General features: G+C 39.5%; 1 protein-coding gene across 1 annotated transcript in view; it reads left to right on the plus strand.

The window, feature by feature from the left end:
• Window positions 1-2243: 2243 nt before the first annotated feature.
• PRRC1 (proline-rich coiled-coil 1) overlaps window positions 2244-21997 on the plus strand; it is a 35734-nt gene continuing 15980 nt past the window's right edge. The window contains exons 1-5 of the mRNA XM_006886032.1: window positions 2244-2346; window positions 2938-3315; window positions 10370-10530; window positions 12583-12685; window positions 16925-17088. Of these exons, the coding sequence (XP_006886094.1) occupies window positions 2244-2346; window positions 2938-3315; window positions 10370-10530; window positions 12583-12685; window positions 16925-17088 (909 nt within the window). The remainder of the gene's footprint in view (window positions 2347-2937; window positions 3316-10369; window positions 10531-12582; window positions 12686-16924; window positions 17089-21997) is intronic.

A 21997-nucleotide genomic window follows, 5' to 3' on the forward strand; every position in this document is an offset into this window, starting at 1 on the left:
CCACCACCACCACCACCACCACCCCCCTCCTCCAGGTTTCATGTCCACGGCCCAGCGGGCCCACTGTGCCTGGCGTGGCGTGGCGTGGCGTGGCGTGGCGTGGCGTGGCGTGGCTGCCGCGGCCACTTGGTCGCCACCAAAACCGGGTTGACCAGAAGATGCCTGGAGTTCCGGGCTGTGAGAAAATTATTATAGAGGACAAGTCAGGAGTGGCATCCACTTCCTAAGCAACATGCCTCTGGAAACTCTATGAACTTTGATAATGTTGGTAGTTACAGAAAGGCTTCAGGCCTTTTGTTCTTAGGGCCTCTATGAGTCATGCTGGACTTGAAGGCAGTCAACAACAACAACAGTGTTAGAAGGCGTCAGAAAAACATAATGGAGTTTGATTAATGTAGTTAGTAGTTAAACAAATCTTTCATATGATAAAGTTTATTGCCTTCTTGACCCCTTGCCCTTCCCACTCCCCACCCCACCAAGAGTGCATACAACAACTGATGAAGTCCAAATAAGATACGTAATTTATTTAATAGTGTATTTCCAGTGTCAATTTCTTGGGTTTGATCATTGCACTATTGTTAGGAATATGCCATTACTGGGAAAAACATTGTCCAACAATACTTTTTATAGTATAACTTCCTCTTTTTGCAGAATAAATTTAACCTGGCTTAAAGAAAAATCCACTCACTGCTCTCCTGTTGATTTGAACTCGTGATGACCCTTCACTGGGTTTGGGAGGCTGTAAATTCGAATGGTAGCAGATTGCCTCTTTTTTCTTCCATGGAGCACAAACTATCACCTTTTTGGTTAACAGCCCTGCAGGTAACCCACTTGAATTGGAGCCAACTGTAGTTGACAAGCAGCTTTTCAGAGGTGTTAAGTCACATAGGAGATTACCTAGCCTTCTGCAGAGGAGCTGGTAGATTTTAACCACATGCCTTTGGGGTTACAGCTCAGCTTTTTAACCACTAGGACACCAGAACTATCACTCTTTTAATCTGTTTTACAGTGATCTAAATAATGTGGACTCTTATCTGTCTCTCCCGTCCTCATTGCAGACTCTTAAATGTGCCTTGCTTCCTCCTTATTACAGGGCCTTAGTGCATGCCATATATTAATTTCTTCTAGAATCGCCATTTTTATCTTTTTGTCTTGCTTACTTCTCCTTCTTAAGTTTTCAGCTTAGATGTGGCTTACCTGGGTAAACCTTCAACTTCCAAGTCAAAATCAAGGTTTTTTTTTTTTGTCACGCAGACTGTGTTCTTTTCTATTAGAACAGTAATTTCAGGTTACGCTCATTGTTGTTCATTGGTATGATTATTTGATTCTCTCCTGTATTGGACTGCAAGCATACAGACTTTTCTTACCATTGTATTTTTAGTGACCATTATGTGACCTGAATATTTGTGAAATGAATCACAACATCCAAAACCGGTTTAGCATGTTAAAAATTTTTGGGTTTGTAATTTAGATTGGCTTTTAAATTGGTGGTTTTAAGAAAGTTTTCCTATGTTTTGTAATCCCTTATTTTCTATTAGAATCTGCCATCTAGTGCCACTTTTGCTATAGTTGACTTTTCTAAAACCTGAGACAAGGTGGTAATTGTTGTTGTTATGTGCCATCGAGTTGCCTGCGACTCATAGTGACCCTATGTACAACAGCCCTAAACTCTGCCCTATCCTGTGCCAATCTCACCATCTCTGACACACCCACCCCCATTACCCCAGTAACTGAATCAATCCATCTCATCGAGGGCCTTCCTCTCCTGCGCTGTCCCTCCACTCTCCCAAGCATGACGGCCCTCTCCAAGGATGTTGCAAGACAGTAATTAGTTGTCTTATAATTTGACTAGGGAAATGAGCAATTAAAAGTATTTATCAAATTGAAATATATTTTAAGTATTCCATTTATGTTTATAGGCGTGACTCACATACTGTAAGGGCAGAGGGAAGGGTTTCAGAAGCCACTGTATATTTCATCTTGAATGTAATAGTCTGGAACATAGACATCAATATAATGAACATTTGTGTGATAGAAATTAGTATTTGCTGTTTGAAATACATTTAATAATCAGTTATGCTGTTAACATTATTTCTCAATTGTAGGCATATGGAAATGCACAGACGGTTTGCATGTTAATTATTCTTATAGCTTGTCTAATTGCAAGCCTAAAATAAGCGTACCTTCGGAAAGATGTAGTATTACATTTTCCTTTTTTTACAGTAAACCATAATTAAAGGAAAATGATGGAAGAGAGTGGAATAGAGACGACACCACCTGGCACTCCTCCTCCTAATCCTGCAGGACTGGCTCCTACGGCGATGTCCTCTACACCAGTTCCATTAGGTACTTGTAGTTGTCTGGCATCTCATGTACCCTGTGGATATGTAAATACTATTGTATTTCTTCAGAATCAATTAAAAAGTAATCTAGAATAGTTTTTCTAATCTTAATCAAGATAAAAAAGGTGGCTTTTTTTTTTAATCGCATAAACCCAAAGTAAATATATTTTCTTTTAGGTAGACTTCTTCTTTATCCAGATTATAAGATTATAAATTCTCTTTGTTGTGATAATAGAAAACATTGGTTAGATTTTTCTCAAGATGTGTCTCAGCAGGGACCGTAAAAAGGCTTTGTGATTAGAAGTATATTTTTATGAGTGCAAATATAATGAAAAAAATGAGCAAAGTTCTGTTTATGAACATTGTTAGACTATAGCTGCTGCTTACACTTAAAATGATAAATGAAAGTCATTTGTACTCAGTGATATTTGTTGTGTCGTTTGAGTTATATATTTAGAAAATAGTTTTTTTTGGGATATGACCTGTTAAGATTGATAATTTTGCAAGAAGAAAGTTAGGAGATCATAACAAAACTAAATTAAAATGGAAAAGTATTTCTAATTTTTTTCCTTTTTCTTTACCTGCTTTTTTCTAGTTTCCACCAGTTCTTTCTCTTCTCCAAATGTGTCCTCCATACAGTCCTTGCCCCCCCATGTGTACTCTACTCCTCAGCCATCGCTTCCTCCTGCAACACCTTCAGCACCTTTACCATTGGTGCCTCCTTCACCAGTTCCTTCAGTTCCACCTCATGCTGCGTCTATGCCACTTCCTGTTCCTCCATCAACTACTGCTGTCTTCAGTAGTCCTTCTTTATCCCACTTCCCATCCACAACTTCTTCCTCAAGTGCTCCCTCTTCAAGTCCACCTACTTCAGGATTTTCTGTTGGTTCTACTTATGACATTACAAGAGGCCACGCAGGAAGAGCACCCCAGACACCCCTGATGCCATCATTTTCTGCACCTGCTGTAACAGGTAATCCTCTCTTATTAATTCCTGTAAGTTAAAGATTATAGTTAATTTTTATGACTGCTTTACTGAGATACAATTTACTCATATAAACGGAATATTCATGTAAAGAGAAAGACGTAACAGTGGCGTCTAGTATATTCACAGTTTCACTGCAGATGATATTAGAACTATTCATCATCCCAGAAAGAAACCCTGTACTTACTAGCAGAAGCTGTTGGTGGCATAGTCTGTAGGGAGTTGTACTCCTATCCCAGAGGCCACACCTAAACGGAGATTTGACTCCACTAGTGGATGCTTGGGAGAAAGATGGCAGCCTCCTCCCATGGAATTTACAGCCTTGTAAACCCAGTGCAGGGTCAGCTATGAGTCACTTCCAACTCAGTGACTTTGTGTTTAGTAACTTATTTGCAGTATTTCTCCCTTGCCTTCAAGCTTTGTGTATACTCTCCAAGTCTATAAACTAGAAACCAGACCTTTTTCCTTCTGGTTAATTGTGACTCATAGTAAAGCTGTAGCACAGAGTAGAGTTTCCCCATAGAATTTCCAAGGCTGTGATGTTTATGAAAGCAGACTACCATATCTTGTCTTATGGAGTGGTTGGTGAGATTAAACACTATCAACTGGACACTCCCACTGTGCCACCAGGACTCTTAACTCTTTCATTGTCACTGAGTTGGAACCAACTCATAGGTGACATTACATTGGGTTTCTAAGGCTGGATATTGCGTGGGAGGATATTGCCCATCTGATAGATGTTGCCTCTGGGTTAGCAGCGTACCTCTACGGTCTCGGCCTCCAGAATTCTATTTAAGATGTTTCACATGAGTGGAATCAGACAGTACTCACTGTGTGGAGTTTCTTTCACCTGCTATGTCTTCAAAGTTTATTTATTTTGTGGAATGTGTCTATACTTCATTTTCTTTGTGTGAATTATCTTATGCGTTATATGGATATACTACATTTTTCTTATTACTTAGAGGATGTTTTTTGTTTATTATTAATAATGTTGCTCTGTTATGCATCAGAGAGTTGGCCAATGACCAAGGAGGATAGAAGGAGAATTGATGCCTTTGAGCTGTGGTGCTGGAGAAGAGTATTGAGAATACCATGGACTGCTAGGAAAACAAACAGATTTGTCCTGGAAAGGGTTAAACCGGGTGGCTCCTTGGAGGCAAGGATTCTGAGGCTCTGTCTAACTTACTTTGGACATGTAGTGAGGAGAGACCTGTCCTTAGAGAGGGACATCGTGCTTGGGAGGGTGGAGGGACGGCGCAGGAGAGGAAGGCCCTCTATGAGGTGGATTGATTCAGTGACTGGGATAATTGGGATGGGAGTGTCAGAGACAGTGCGATTGGCACAGGACAGAGCGGAGTTTAGGGCTGTTGTACATAGGGTCGCTATGAGTCACAGGCGACTCGACGGCGCATAGCAACAACACAACAACATGTGTACAACTGTTTGATGCACAAGTTTTAGGTAGACATATGCTTTCATTTCTCTTGAGTATATGCCTGTGAGTGTTGTTGATGGTGGGTGCTATTGAGTCAAGTACGACTCATTGCAACCCTGTGCACGACAGATTGAACCTTTGCCTTCGCCATCATCTCTGACACGCTTGAGCCCATGATTGCAGTCACTCTGTCAATCCATCTTACTGGGGGTTTGCCTCTCTTTCACTGACACTCCACATTTCCAAGCATGATGTGTGTTTCCAAGGAATAGCTTCTCCTTGGAACATGTCCAAAGTATGAGAGATGTGTGAATAGAATTGCTAAATTACATGATAATTCAGTGCTTGAACCTTTTGAAGAACTGTTGGACTTTTTCCAAAGAAGCAACACCATTTTATTTTTCCATTACTAATGTTTGAGGGCTCTAATTTCTTTACATTAATGTATTAGTCTTAATGAATTTCTTTTATTTTGGAGCCATTTAAATTATTAAAATAAAACTAATATACTGTCTTTTAAGCTTTTTGTGGGTTGGTTTTGGGGTTTTTCTTTAAGGCTGTCAGAAAATTTTTGGAATGTGTCCTAACATTACTGTACTTGTCAAGAATATATTAGAGTGAAGTTTGGATCTTTTTAAAAAAAAGTACAGCAAAGAATTTATTGAAAATCTCTTAAATCCACTTTAAATTGTAGCTTAGTATTTCCAAGCAAGGGAGTATGGAGGAGGGATGCTGGCTGCCACTTAGACATAGAAGCCTGGTCCCAGCCCTGTTCCGGGGTGCTGCAGAAGTAAGTGTTTAGTTGTGCACGGCTGAGGGGTTAGGCTGGACTTGACAGATGCTGTGATCCTTCCAGATTCAACTCAGTCAGGGCTCAGCCTCCCTGACCTCCTTACTGGTGGGGTCTTGGAGAAAGGCTGCTGCACAGGCCAACAACTACGAATCAAAGAAGGCTGTCTGGGAGATAGCCAAGAGGCTTTTCCATGCAAGGCCTCAGAGAACTCACCTGGGGCCTCCACCTTTCTCGGCGCCAGGGCCTGGGGTAAGTGTAGATTGATGTAGCAGGCTGTTGGCACGGCCACCACAGAGAAATGCCCTGGCCTTACAACAGCAGGGCCACTTGGACAGCACTCTTTGCCAGGATTATTTCTCTGGTGCATGCACAGGGTCTGGTTCAGCCTCAGCTGAGATTGCCAAGCCAGGGCTAGCCCTTGAAGTCAGCCTTGCAGGTGGGAACAGCTTCACATGAAGTTTCCTAACAAGCAGTTTCGAGCTCCTGGCTCCACTGAAGAACAGCTGCTGCCAGTGAATACCCAAGATGCGCCGGGAGGGTTAGGGCAGGCCTACTTGCCTTTGGCAAGGTATTAGTTAGTCTGGGAGAGGGAGAGATGGCAGAAGAGTGAGGTTAGGCACTTGACTCAATCAAGTAACAGTTTCTGAAGTTAATCGCATGTCCAGCTGTAGTCTTCCATAAGGAACCAATCCAACTAGTGAACCCCAGGGCAGTGTCCAGGTCCAGGGATTAAAGGGAGGCAGTGGCCTGGTCCAAGAGGAAGGAGGAAAAGGCCCACACCCTCAGAATGAGGAGCAGGTACCCCAACAGCCAGAGACACCTGCCTTCTCTGATCTAGTGAGGCATAGGATGCAATCTTCCCGGGTCCAGCATGTGGCACAGTGTGGGGTATCCTCATGTTTAGCACCTGAGCCACCAGAGGAACCATTCATACTACAGAAGCTGTGAAGACTGGAGTCATTAGGAATATAGAGATGTGCAAGGGAAGGTCTTTTGTCAGTTCAGATGCAGTAACACTGGGGGGCCACTCTGCCCCAGCCCCATCCTGTATCCTGTCCTCTCTCATGGAAGGAGATCATTAGAACAGCGATCCAGATTCTGAGGAACCTCCACTTCGTTTAAAATGGCTAACCTTAAACATAGTTTCCCTATAAAATCTCTGATTTCTCTGAAAGTAATAAATATGTAATCACTGCATAACCAAGGTGCAACCATAGAAGAAGAGAGGAGAGGAAACTAGAAGAGCCTCTGCTTTGACTCCTGGAGACAGAGGAGCCAAGAATCACGTGTATGCAGCTACCAGGGCTGCTCGGAGCATGTCATGAGGGCTAGCTGGCTTCTGTATTCTCATCAGGCATGCTTCTACATTGCAGAAGTCTAGGCATTGGGGCAGGGAAGACATGAAGAAGAGACCAGGGAATGAAGGGAGTAAAGACTTCAGGACCCTTCTATCCTTTCCTCCCAGCTGTTTTCTTCCCCCTTCTGCCTCTGCATCAGTCTCTGGGCCACCAGCTAAAATTTTGATGCCAACAGCAGTAAGCAGCCAGTTTGGCAGACCCAGGGCAGGAGGCTGGCAGCAGGTGGATGGGAGGCTGTCTTGTGAAGCAGTTGAGGATGTTGTTACCAAGGGTTTATGTATCTCTACAGGGTGAGTCCTCGCAAATGCTCAGACCAGCCACAGTGCTGCCGTGGAGTCTCCAGGAGAGGCAGGAGCAGGACTTCTAGATTCTCCATGGGGGAATTTTGGGTCATTTTTAAAAAAGCTTTTCTTAAAAAATAATCAGGATTCTTTACTTGGGCATTCTAGTAGAGTAATACTATAGAGAGTTGGCGCTGGTAACCTAAAGTCTGTGCCCTTCTAGCAGTTCAAATCCATTAGCTACTCCATATACAAAAGATAATCACTTCCCATGCACTTTATAGGCTTAATGAGTATATAGTTTTCTGTGTGAGATGCTGAAATATTTTGGAAGTAAATAGTGATGATTGTACAACACTGTGAATATAATTAATAGCACCTAATTTTATGCTTAAAAATGGATAAAATGTCAAATTTTATCATATATATAAAATACAGACATACAGAAGACCATTAAAGATACTCTACAGTGTTAGGCTTTAGGGAAGGACAGCGAAGGAGAGGAAGACCATTAGCCAAGTGGACTGACATTGACTGCAGCAATGGGCTCGAGTGTTAAGAGATTGTGAGGATGGCACATGACAAGACAGGGTTCAGATCTGTTGTTCAGAGAGAGTCACTGTGAGTCATACTCGACTCAACAGCACCTAGCAACAATAGTCTTTAAATAAGTAAAAGTATTAGCTTAAAAAAATTAGCTAGGCAGAATAGTATTTGTTTTGACTCCTACTCAAAACAAAATGAAAAGTTTATGTGTCGTAGTATTGGACAATTTCTCTGTATATTTCTTTTTGTTTCCTGGGATGGTTTTTGGATGTCAGTTATCAGAACTTCATCCTCGTCATTTTCTACCTATTATTTTTCATTTTAGGGAAAAGAAACAGCTGTTCTGATTTTTACTATCCAGTTTTACTTATCTATACAAAGAAAATGTGTTGTAGAGTATAAACATTATATGCATATTAATGTATATGTGGTTTTTCTTTTTAAATTAAAATTGGCTAGATGAAATATATGTACTAAGAAAGGCTTTTATAAAGGGATTGGGTACCTGTGTAAGGAGACCTGATGGTAATGGTGCATTACAAATTGGAATGCTAACTGAAAGGTCAGTGGTTCAAATGCAGTAGCCCACACCAAGGGAGAAAAATAGGAATTCTCCTCCTGTAGACAGAGGGATTGGAGGGAAACTAAGAGAAGAGGGGATAAATAATGTACATGGCATTGAAATGGACAAGGGAGAGAACTGTATAAAAAGAATATATGATTAGGTATTATTGGTGTGACAAGAGTCCAGAATAAGAGCTGCATAGTAAATTGGTTTGTGGGAGGGACAGGATAAAAATGAAAGAACTTTTTTCTAAAGAGAAAACAAACTGAGGGGGAGGGAGACATGGAAGAAAATGTGCAACAATGAATGAATGGCAATCCAAGTTCTTTATAAACTTAAAATCTCAACTGTTGTTATGTGTCATCGAGTCGCTTGCGACTTATAGTGACCTTATGCACAAGAGCTCTAAACCCTGCTATATCCTGTGCCAACCTCAATGTTTCTGACACACTCTCTTCCACTGCTCCTGTCACTGAAATGGTCCATCTCATTGAGGGTCTGCCTCTCCTGCACTGTCCCTCCACTCTCCCAAACATGATGTCCCTCTCCAGGGACTGGTCCCTCCTTGTAACATGCCCGAAGTATGTCAGACGAAGCTTCAGAATCCTTGACTCCAAGGAGCATCCTGGTTTCACTCTCTCCAGGACAAACCTGTTTGTTCTTCTAGCAGTCCATGGTATATTCAACACTCTTCTCCGGCACCACAGCTCAAAGTCATCAATTCTCTTTCTTCATCCCAGGTCACTGTTCAACTCTCTGATGTTTACCACACAATTGCAAAGACTATAGCCAGGATCAGGTGCACTTTAGTAAATAAAAAAAAGAAAAAAATATTTAGAGTTTTGGTAACCTGATGAAGAAGAGATGGTAGGGGTTGAAATGAGTTTGATGGTAGGTACTCTGTGTGGTTTCTTGGTTTTGAGCAACTACGTTAATAATTTTTATACATTAAAGCAGTTGGAGCTATAGCTATCAATCTCAAGTGCTAGATAAGATAAACACAAAGTACTTTTTTTTTTAATGAAAGTTTATAAAGAACTTGGATTTCCATTCATTCATTGTTGCACATTTTCCTCCCTGTCCCCTCTTTCCCCAGTTTGCCTTTTTTTTGGGGGAAAAAAAAAAAATTATTACACAGTCCCCCGCAACCCCCCACCCTGGACCACTTTGTAACTTATCCTGGACTCTTGTTATGCCAATAATACCCAATCATATGTTGCTTTTATACAGTTATCTCCCTCGTCTGTTTCAATGCCATGTGTATTATTTATCCTCTCTTTTCCTAGTTTTCCCCCAATCCCCATATCAGTCCTATAACAGTTGGCATAATGTAGTATTTATTCTTTTGTGGCTGAGATATTTCACTCAGCATAACGTTATCCATGGTCACCCATTTTGTATAATCATGAATTCCTTGTTTTTCAATACAGTGTAGTATTCCACTGTGTGAATATACCACAGTTTATCCATTTGTTTGTTGATGGGCACCTGAGCTGTTTCCAAGTATTTGCTATTGTGAACAAAGCTGCAATAAACATGGGTGTGCATATATTTGCTTGTGTGGCAGTTATGGTTTCTTTAGGGTTTATTCCCAGTAGTGGAATTTCTGGGTCAAATGGTATTTCCATTTCCAACTTTTCTATTTTATGCTCACTTGCAGAACATGAAGTATAAACTTAAGAAAAGGGAAAGAAATATCTTTTAAGAACTGAGTAATTTGGAGATGCTTGTAGCTCTTGAAGGAATCTTTGGTTGTATCATCCATAAAAGTGCTGTACTGATAACAAAAAGGCTATATGTTGCAGTGGTTTGAATCAGCCAGTGGCTTTGAGAGAGAAAGATGACCAGTCCCCTCCTGTTAAGATTTACAGCCTTGAAATCCAATAGAGGGTGACATATAGGTCAGAGTGGACTCAGTGGCAGTAAGCATTTGTTTTATCTCAGTCTTTGGATGTTTGAGTATACAATTATTAAAGTTGTTTTGAATTACTCATTTCATGTGTATAATTATATTCTTATATTATGTGATAAATTATTCATATTTAAATTTCTGCCATTAAATAGGTGTTTTGCCAACTCCCATTACTCAACAAGCTGGCTTGACACCTTTGGCCCAGGGACCTGGAACCACATCAGCCATTACTTTTCCAGAGGAACAGGAAGATCCTAGAATTGTTAGAGGTCAGGATGAAGCATCTACAGGTGGAATCTGGGGTTTCATTAAGGTAATTACTTTAAAAATTATGTCAGGGTTTGTTTGGGTTTTTTTTATTTTAAAGGTAAAAGGTGTTTATTAGTGAAAATTTTGAAATGCAGAATTAAGAAAAAAATTATCTTTGTTATTCTTAATAGTTTTTTATATTCCTCAGTCTTTTGTCTGTTCCTTATTGTGTAAGTTTGCCTCTGTTTTAAATAAAAATGAAATTGAACTAGTGACTATTGATACACGGTCACTGTCTTGTGTTTTTTGTTTGTTGTTACCTAGCATGATATCATGAACATCTTTTAGCCATAAAATAATTCTTTAAATGTGATTTCATTGGTTTTTATGTCTGTTTTTGCTTACACACTATTTCATGTAGTTCTTTTGTTTTTCTTGTACCGTGTTTGCTATTGGTGTTTTCTAATTATAGCTTTTACCAGTAAAACTGTGATAAACACTCTTATATGCAGGTATTTGTGAATCTTTTGTTTACTCAGGATTAATTCTTTATAAAGTTCAGAAGGTGAAAATTTTCAAAACTTTTACTACAGTATACTATGATAGCAATTTCTTTCTTATTCCCAAAGATGTTAATCAATTTTATATTGTTAGGTACTGTCAAGTCAGTTCAGATTCATTGTGATTGTGTATGTGACAGAATGAACAATTGCTAGGTTTGTACCACCATCATGATAGATGATTGCTATATTTGAGCTCATTTTTGCAGACTTTATCTTAAGACTCTTTAAGAGTCTTCTTCTTTTGTTAACTTTACCAAGTGTGGTGTTAATTTCCTGAGATTGGTCCTGGTTAATAATATAAAAATGAGTAAAGAAGACTGAAGAAGAGGTGATTCCTTTAAATTATTGAGAGCTCACTGTCCTAATGGTAAGAAACTGGACTGCAGTTCCAAAGACATATAGTCAAATCCACCAGCTGTTGTATAGAAGGATGGACAGTCTTCTCCTTTGTGCTTTATTGCCTCTGTAAACTCGCTGAACGGTCAACTATAGGTCAGTTCAGACCCTGCAGCACATAATAGCAATAATTGAGTGTATATGGACTACTAAAACAACAAATGAACATATATTGGAAGAAGTGGAGCTACAATTCTCCTTAGAAGGAGGATGGTGAGACTTTGTTTTCATACGTTGTGCATGATGTGGTGTTAGAGTATTGGATATCCCATGGACTGCCAAAAGAAAAACATGTCTTGGAGAAGGTACATCCCGAGTGCTCGTTAGAGGCAAGAATGGTAAAGCTTCTTCTCAAATACTTTGAACATCTTGCTAGGAGAGGCTATTCCTTGGAAAAGGATATCATACTTGGAAAAGTGGAAGGTTGGCGAAAGAGAGGGCAGCCGTCAATGAGATAGATTGACATAGTGACTGCAGCAATGGACTCCTGTGTGTTAGAGATGATGAGAATGACACAAGAAAAGACAAGAGTTCAGATCCAGTTCATAAGGTCACTATGAGTCACACTCAACTCTGTGACCCCCCTAAAAACAGCAGCTGTCTGGTGATCTAGTGGATAAGGAGTTGTATTGCCAACCTAAAGGCAGCAGGTGAATCCACCAGCTGTTCTGCAGGAGAAAGAAGATGATCTCCTGCCATGCAATTTACAACCTCTGAAAACCCACTGAAGGATTGCTTGTGAGTCAGTTCTGACTCACAGCCTTTGAGTTTTGTTTTTTTATTTTTTTTAGTCACTGGAAAAAGACATCATGCATGGTAAATAGAAGGTCAGTAAAAAAGAGAAAAACACTCAAGGAGGTGGATTGACACTGACTGTGGCTGCAACCATGGACTCAGAACAGCAGAGATTTTTGAGAATGACCCAGGTTTGGGCAGTATTTCATTGTCATACATAGGTGACTGAATTGGAGCGACTTGACAGCACCTAGCAAATAATAACATGCTCAAAGTAAGTAAGACAAAATCTCTCCATCCTCACTTCCAGGAAGTAGTCTGTTTGTACTTCTTTAAGACAGATTTGATTCTTCTGAGAGTCCGAAGCAAAAAAAAAAAATGCAGCTTGTATTTATCTAGTCATTTTTTTTTCCTTTATGCAGGGTGTTGCTGGGAATCCTATGGTGAAATCTGTGCTTGATAAAACCAAACATTCAGTAGAAAGCATGATCACAACGCTGGATCCTGGCATGGCTCCTTATATCAGTATGTACTTCTATTAGACAATATCTACAGGATTTTTTTTCCATCAAAGTATGTGTCATTGTCATTGTCAGTTACTCATTGTAAATTTCTGTTCATTTTCATAGCCTCCCATGTTTTTACATTTAGTTGATTGTCTTATTTTGTTGGTATACTAGTCATCTCAGTCATCATTAACTAGATTGCAAAAATGCTGCAGAATGATCCTCAGAGAAGTAAATAATAAAAGATATGAATTATTAATTACTGATTCTAATTGTAATTAGTTTATCACTGCTTTATATGAAATTTACTTTATTCTCTGTTCCCATATGAAATGACACTTTGTTGATATTTGATTTTAATAGTTTTCCAGTTAACTGTTTTAAATTAATGCGCTTAAGCTTAATTCAGGAATACTAATTTTAGAGGGATTAATCTACTTACTAGTTAACTTGAAAAAGACTTGACACATTTACTGCAGATCAAAGATCGCAGCCTTCAATATAGATCACTTTTCACTATAAGGAAAACAAAAATCCTTACTTCTAAACCAGTCGTGATAGATGGAGAAATGATTAAAGTTGTCACTGATTTAATTTTGCTTGGATTCACAATCTACTGTGATAGTAGCAGCAGTCAAAGAAATAAAAAGACCCAAGTGGGGAAGGGATGAGAGCCTAGAGTAAAGATAGGTAAGGGAAAAATCACAGGTTTGCACAATTTGGTGGGTTGAGGGAGGGAGTAAAGGAAATGGGATATATGCAGTGGGGACCTGAGAAGATAGGACAGTGGTGGGCATAGTGCAGTGTTGATTAATTTTATAAAACATAATGAATGGAAATGATTGTATGAAACACAATGTGAATGAAGATAGTACAAAACATGATGTATACAAACTTTGTAAGCAAACCAATATAAAATAAAAATTAGAAAGACATGTTGCATTGGGAAGATCTTCTGTTAAGGACCTCTTTAAACTGCTAAAGAGCAATGATGTCAGTTTAAAGACTAAGATAGACTTGATCCAAATCATAGTATTTTCATTTTCTACATATGCACCTGAAAGTTGGATAATAAATAAGGAAGAGTGAAGAAGAATTGATGCTTTTGAATTGTGGTGTTGATAAAGGGTGCTGAACATATCATGGACTGTCTCAAGAACAAACAAATCTTGATTTGGAGGGAGTGCAACTAGAGTACTTGTAGGAGGCAAAGATGGTGAAGTTTGATCTTATACTTTGGGCGCATTGTCAGGAGGGGCAATCTTTGAAAAAAGACATCATGCTGAGAAAGGTGGAATGTCAGAGAAAACAAAACCCTCAATAAGGTGGATTGACAACAGCGCCTGTGACATGGACAAAAAGGAGATTGTGAAGATGGCCTAGGAGAGGGCACGATTCAGATCTGTTGTTGGTAGGTCACAATGAGCCATGGTTATTTCATTGGTACCTAACAACAGCATCAACAGTGTTCAGTGGGTTTAATAAAGCATCTTCTCAACAGATGATGGAGAAATAATGTATGCTTTTTTATTTTTATGAACCTATTGCATAGGCCCATTACTTGCATCTCTTCAGAAGTAATTTATTTTTATAGCTTTTTGGTTTCATATCAGATATTTTCACTACTGAGACTTTGGATGTGAAAAGGACCAAGATGGGAAAAGGCTAAAACATGGCAAAAACCTTATGCACATGCCTTTTCCTCTCACAGAACTGGAGGGGAACAACTAATTATCACAGTTGTGTTTGTAGTGTTATATTTTGCATGGCTTAAAATTGAGAAGTGGTGTATCAGGGTTATATTCTCCCATACCTATTCACTCTGTATGCTGAGCAAATTATCTGAGAAGCTGGACTCTGTGAGGAAGAGTGTGGCATTAGGATTGGAAGGAGACTCATCAATAACTTGGTTATGCAGATGACACAACCTTACTTGCTGAAAGTGAGGAGGACTTGAAGTACTTGTTACAGAGGATCAAGGAATGCAGCCTTTGGTATGGATTGCATCTTAATGTCAAGAAGATAAAGATTCTTACCACTGGATGGACAACAGGTAGTGTCATATGGATGGAGAAGAGGTTGAAACTATAACAGCTTCATCTTGGGTATACAATTAGCACACTTGGTAATGATTGCTCTGGGAAAATCTGCAGTTAGGGATGTCTCCAAATTATTTAGAAGTAATGATGTCAGTTTGAGGACTAAGGTGCATCTTATTCAGGCCATAGTCATTTCAGTTACTTGCTGTGCATCTGAGAGCTGGACAGTGAATAAGGATGACGGAAAAAGAATTGATACCTTTGAGCTGTACTGTTAGAGAAGATCACTGAACATCAAGAGAATGAACAATTATTTCTTGAAGAGGATGCTGCCAGAATATTCTTTGGAGCCCACACATACTTTGTGTATGTTGCTAGGAGGGGCTATTCATTGAAGGACATGATGCTGGGAAGGGTAGAAGGTTGGTGAAGGAGAGGAAAGACCTTCAACGAGGTGGATTGACATGGTGACTGCTGCAGTGGACTCTTGTGTGTCAGAAAAGTGTGAGGATGACACAAGATAGAACAAGTTTCAGATCTTTTTTTGTTCATAGGGGCACTATGAGTCATGCTCGACTCGCTGGCACCTAACAACAACAACAATACAATATGTTGGGGGAAAAACAACATGTTGGGTTTACTTTTGTGTTATTAAGGTGGAGACTCATCTCACATTTGTGACGGACTTAGCCCTTTGATTATTTTTAAGCCCAACATCAGTAAGGAATACTTAGGGAGGGAAAAGGAAAAATATCCATGATATGTTCTGTTTTAGAGAGCTAACACAGCTATCCTCGAGTATAACATTTCACAAGTTGTGGCTCCAACAACTTAATAACATTATCTTAATGCCTGAGCAAGGAATGATCCCACGTGCTGCAAGAAACCCAGACTCAATTTGATTGAGTTCCTTTTTTACTGTCTTTGAAATAAAGGTGAATATAAGACTAGCTATTTTCTAATTTTCACTGACAGAAGGATTAGGGCCAGCATCTTAAAATCATTCATTTACTGAGTGTAACCTTCTTACAGTGGTGTAAGTAGAAGTAGCTGGGAAAGAGCAAGAGTTTTCAGGGAATTTATGAGTAAGGAGGACTGAAAAAGAATGATGCCTTTCTTATGGTATGGACGAAGAAAAAGGTATCGAGTGCATGTCTGTAGAAGGTGATTTACAGAATCAGGATTTTTTGTTGGTTGTAAAAATTTAATAGCATTCACTAATCTTGCCTATGTTGATAGTTGTTGATGGTAAGTGCCATTTAGTAAATGTTTACTTATCCGGCACTATTTAATTGTCACAAGCACTCTGTAAGATAGGTGTTACTTTCCTTATTTGGATGAAGACTCTAGATAACAAAGTTTGATGGGATTAGATTGAATCCATGTATATTTCTTTTATAGTTTTGTCATCTTGAAATAGAAAATCAACACAATTATTTTTTGTGTTCTTACCTATCCCAAAGGATTCCGAAATTGGACTTTATCATGTGTTGATATAATTTAGTTATAAGTTTGATATAGTTAACAAATACATCATAGGATTTTCTTAGTAAGTATAAAATTTTAATAAATAAAGAAACCCAATGAAAATTTATGGAACTCTTTGCTTTAATAGGTGCTGCCCAACACCTAACACTTTCAGAGTGTTAGACTTTCAGAGCACTTATTTAATCTTTAGAGCCAGCTGTATGAGGAGAGAGGTATTTTATAACAAGCTTAGTGACTTCCCAAGGTAACAGTACTGGTAAATGATAAATCCAGGATTCAGACTCAAGCCAGAGTGCTTTTCACGTTTGTAGTCTCTCACAGAATTAGTTAAAAAACATTAAAACCTGACAAAAATACTAAGAAATGAGATTTATTTTATTAACAAATACTAATTTATAATAGCATATAGTCTTAATAAGTTTGAAAATAAAGCAAGTGGACAGGTAGTAAAAGCTGCCATGTGACCTAATTAAAGAGTTTAACATGATTATTTGATCTAACTAGAGCTTAAAAATATTTTTGCACAAAAACAAATTTCTTGATTTATTAGTCTCAAACATATCAAGAGTGAACAAGAACTATTCAGGGTAGATTTATCACAGGTTTACCTTTTTAAAATCAATTTTCACCTACTTTCATGAGGTTAATACTTATATGAAATATTAACATTTAGTATGACAGTTTGATCATTATTTAAATTTGGAATTAAAAGTTTCTTCTGGTCTTCATAGAATCTGGAGGTGAACTGGATATTGTTGTGACCTCAAATAAGGAGGTCAAAGTGGCTGCTGTTCGAGATGCCTTCCAGGAGGTGTTTGGCTTAGCTGTGGTGGTTGGGGAAGCTGGACAGTCCAATATTGCCCCACAACCAGTGGGCTATGCAGCTGGATTAAAAGTGAGTCATAGAACACTTTTTAAAATTTTTTCTTAATTTTAATTTATTATTTTTTGTGTGTGTACTGTCAAATAGATCTGACAGGTAAAGGAGGATATTGCCCCTTCTCCAGCAGAGCATCTGGTGGATTCAAACTGTGTACCTCTGGAATTGTTGCAGTGCAGCTTCTTGCCACTAGGTCACCAGAGCTCCCTTTGAATGTTGTTGTTGTTGTTATGTGCTGTCGAGTCGTTTGCGACTCATAGCGACCCTATGTACAACAGCCCTAAACCCTGCTCTGTCCTGTGCCAATCGCATTGCCTCTGACACGCCCATCCCGATTACCCCAGTCACTGAATCAGTCCACTTCATAGAGGGTCTTCCCCCCCTGCGCTGTCCCTCTACTCTACCCAGCATGATGTCCCTCTCCAAAGACCTGTCTCTCCTTGCAACATGTCCAAAGTATGTCAGACGAAGCCCCAGAATCCTTGCCTCCAAGGAGTAGCCTGGTTTAGCCCTCTCTAGGATGAATCTATTTGTTTTCTTGGCATTCCATGGTACATTCAGTACTCTTCTCCAGCACCACAGCTCAAAGGCGTCAGTTCTCCTTCTGTCCTCCCTAGTCATTGTCCAGCTCTCTGATGCATAACAAGTGATTGCAAAAACCAAAAACGAAAGAGACACCGTTGCTCTTGAGTACTTTAGAGAGGTCCCTAACAGCAGACTTTCCCATCGCGATATGCTTTTTGATTTCCTGGCTGCTGGTGCCAAGAGTGTTGACTATGGAGCTGAGCAACCTGAAGCTGTGAACAATCTCAATCTCTTCTCCATCCATCCTGATGCTACCAGTTGGTCCAGTGGTGAGAATCTTTGTCTTCTTGACGTTGAGCCTTAGTCCATACTGAAGGCTGAAGTCCTTGACCCTTTTTTTTTAAGATTTGAGGAATTAGCAATTTATATTTTCCCATAATTTTATTAATCTGTTTATTATGTGGATTTAATATGATTTTACATTCTTAAGTAATGATCCACTTTGTTCAAAAATTCTAGTATTACTGATGATGTTACTGTTTTGTGCTGTCAAGTCAAAACTGGCTTATTGCTGACCATTCGTGTGTTTTCAAAGCCAGTAAATTGCAGGTGAGGGGATTGCCCATCCTTCTGCAAAGCAGCTGGTAGATTCAAACCACATGCCTTTTGCATTGCAGCACAGATTCTTACCACTAAAGGAAACCTAAAACAGATTTTGATTGCTTTGCACACAATAGGTATGTTATTTTTAGGTAACCATCAAGTCTAGTACGACTCATAGCGACCTTATGAACAAAACATCTGAAACTTGTTCTATACTGTGCCATCCGCAAACATCCTGACCCACAGAAGCCCATTATCATTTTCACTGGTGAGGGTCTTCTTCTCCTTTGCGAACCCTCCTCCCCAGCATCATGTCTCTCTCCAAAGAATAGCCCCTATTAGCAAAAGCATTCCAGCTATATCCTCTCCAAGACATAACTATTCTCTTGGCCATCCATGGGATGTTCAGTGTTCTTCTCCGACACCACAGTTCAAAGGCATCAGTTTTTTTCTGTCATCCTTATTTATTGCCAAGCTCTCAGATGCATAGCAAGTAATTGGAAAGACCATGGCCTGAATCAGATACATCTGAGTCCTCAAACTGACGACATTACTCCTCAGTAACTGCACATTTCCCCAGTCCAGTGCATCTCCTTATTTCCTGACTGCTTATACCAAGGTGTTAATTTTGGATGCAAGATGAAGCTGTTGACAGTTTTAGTCTCCTCTCCATCCATCATTATGCTCCCTATTGGTCCAATGGTAAGAATCTTTGTTTTCTTGACATTGAAATGCAGTCCCTACCAAAGGCTGCATTCCTTGATCTTCTGCAGAAGTGCTTCATGTCCTCCTCACTTTAAGCAAGCAAGGTTGTGTTAGTTCCATAATGCAGGTTCTTGAAGAGTCTCCCTCCAATCCCGATGCCACACTCCTCTTCATAGAATCTAGCTTCTTGGTTAAATAATTTGCTCAGCATACAGATTAAGTAGGTATGGAGAGAGAATACAGTCCTGACACACTCCCTTCCCAGATCCAAACCATGCAGTGCTCTCCTGCTCTGTTTGCACAACAGCCTCCTGGTCCAGTTATAGGTTCTGCATGAGCACAGGTATGGAGAAAGAATTTCTATCCTTGTACTCTGACACACACTTTTCTTAATTTTAAATCATGCAGTGCTCCCTCGCTCTCTTTGGCCAGGACCTACATACATACTTCATATGAACATAATTAAGTTTTCAGGATTCCTATTCTTCTCAGTATAACCATAATCTGTATGATCAGCAAGTCATTCAAGAAGCTAGATTCTGTGAAGAAGAATCAGGATCAGAGGAAGACTCATCCATAATGTGCATTATATAGATGATACCACCTTGCTTTTCCAAAGTGTGGAGGACTTGAAGTGCTTTCTGCAGAAGATCAGGCTTGCTGCAGAAGATAAGAGACATTAATAGGGATTACATCTCAACGTCAAGAAAACAAAAACCCTCACCATTGGACCAGTAAACAGCATTGTGGAAAATGGAGAAAAGATTGAAATTGTCAATGATTTTATCTTACTTGAGTCCATAATCAACACCCTTGATACTAGCAGTTAGTAAATGTATTGCAATAGGAAAGTTTGATATCTGGAACCTTTTCAGATTACTGGGGAGCAATGATACCATTTTGAAGACTAAGGAAAGCTTGTTTTAGACCATGGTGTTTTCAATCATTAGACATCTGAGAGTTGGAAAGTGAACAAAGATGATGGAAGAATTGATGCCTTTGAGTTATGGTGTAAGAGAAGAGTACTGAATATCCCCTGGGCTATCAAAAGAATAAACAGATATGTCATGGCGAAATTATAGCCACAGCGCTCCTTAGAGGCAAGGATGGCAAAGCTTCATCTCACATACTTTGGGCATGTTGTTAGGAAGGGCCATTCTTTGGAAAGGGACATCAGAGGAACACCATTAATAAGATGGACTAATTTAATGACTGCTGCAGTGAAGTAAAGTCAGCTTCTAGAATGATTTTGTGCAGCATACAGATTGAATAGTTATGGAGAAAGAACCTGACACACCTTTCTTGATTTTAAACCATGTAGCTTCAGACCTTTTGTTTAGGGTCACTATGAGTCATGCACAACTTGAAGGCAGTCAACAATAGCAACAACAGTGTTGTGTTCCCTTACTCTGTTCTGACAGTAACTTCTTGGTCTAGGTGTAAGTTTCATATAAGAATAATTAAATGCTCTAAGATAACATTCTTCCCAGTGTTAGCCATAGTTAGTAATGATCCACACAGTCAAATGCCTTTATGTAGTCCATAAAACACATATAGACATTCTTCTCGTATTCTCTGCTTTAAACCAGGAGGCATCTAACATCAATATCGATACCGCTAGGACCTCAGCCTTTTCTTAAACCCAGCTTGAGTTTCTGGCAGTTCTTTGTCAAGAGCTGTTCTAGTTGTTTTTGAATGATCTTAAGCAATATTTTGCTTACATGTGATAGTAATGATACTTTTTGCTGATTCCTACATTCTACTCAGTCACTTTTCATAGGAATGAAAACATTTATCTCTTCCAGTCAGTTAGCCAGGTATCAGAGTGCTTGTTAGAGGCAGAAATGGCAAACCTTTGTCTCACATACTTTGGGCATGTTGCCAAAGTCCATGTAAAGGGACATCATACTTGGAAAGGTGGAGGGTTAATTGAAGAGAGGAAGACCCTTTCTAAGATGGATTGACATAGTGACTGCAGCAATGTACTTGAGTCTTTCAGAGATGATGAGAAATGGCACAGAATAGGCCAGGGTTCAAAGTTATCGTTTGTAAGGTTGCTGTTTATTAGGCACCTAAAGATAATACATAATTGTACTCCTTTTCTTCTTTTGTATCCATCATCATTGATAGCCATTCTGTCTTTCCTGTTTTCTTTACCTTCAGTACATATCCAGAATCTCTTACTATCTTGGTTGAAATCTTGATGTCTTGCCAGAGTTCTGCAGTTACTTCCTGGGTGACTGTCCAAATTTTGTTTACCCATTTAACCCTGTAGATTGTTTTCAACACAGCAATCAGGGTAATCCTGACTATCCTGTTATATTACTCTTCATTCCAACACTTGTGTTTCACTCAGTGTGAAAATCAAATTCCTTACGGAGCCGTACATGATTTAGTCAATCTGACCTTTACTACTATTTTGATTTTTATCTCCTATGCAGCTCTGGTGACTTAGTGGTAAGGAGTTGAGCTGCCAACACACAGGCAAGCAGTTCAAATCCACCAGCTGCTCTGTGGAGGAAAGATGGATAGTCTCCTCCTATGCGATTTCCAGTCTCTGAAAACCTGTTGGAAAGGTAGCTACGAGTCTGTCCCAGCTCAGCAGCTCGTAACAACAACTATGCCCTACTAAGGAGCTCTAATAGCATAGTCTGTAAACCAAAGACCATGCTTCTCTGGTGGTTTCAGTCTGCAGCACTCATTGGGGAAAGTTTGGACAGTCTTGTTTTGTGCAATTTGCAGCTTCAAAAACTCGATGGAGGTTCAGCTATGTGTCAGAACTAATTTGTCAGTGCTAAATAAGCCTGCTAATAGTCTTCCCTTGGGGGGAGCTCTGGTGATGTAGTTCCTAGAGTTATACTGCTTATCCAAAGGCTGCTTATCTCGTGGTTCAAATCCACCAGCAGTTACACAGAATAAAAATACAGTCTCATTCTGTTGATTTATAGACTTGGAAACCCACTAGAGGGTGGCTGTGTTGGGACTGCCTTGATAGCAGTAACTGAGTTTTTAAATCTTCCCTTTTACTCACCTTTTTGTTGTTGATTGCCCTCCAGTTGAGCATGACTCATAGCAACCCTATGAATAAAAG

The sequence above is a fragment of the Elephantulus edwardii genome, unplaced genomic scaffold, assembly GCF_000299155.1.
Source record: "Elephantulus edwardii isolate Elephantulus edwardi_28Jun2011 unplaced genomic scaffold, EleEdw1.0 scaffold00046, whole genome shotgun sequence".
In the NCBI taxonomy this organism is placed as follows: Eukaryota; Metazoa; Chordata; class Mammalia; order Macroscelidea; family Macroscelididae; genus Elephantulus; species Elephantulus edwardii.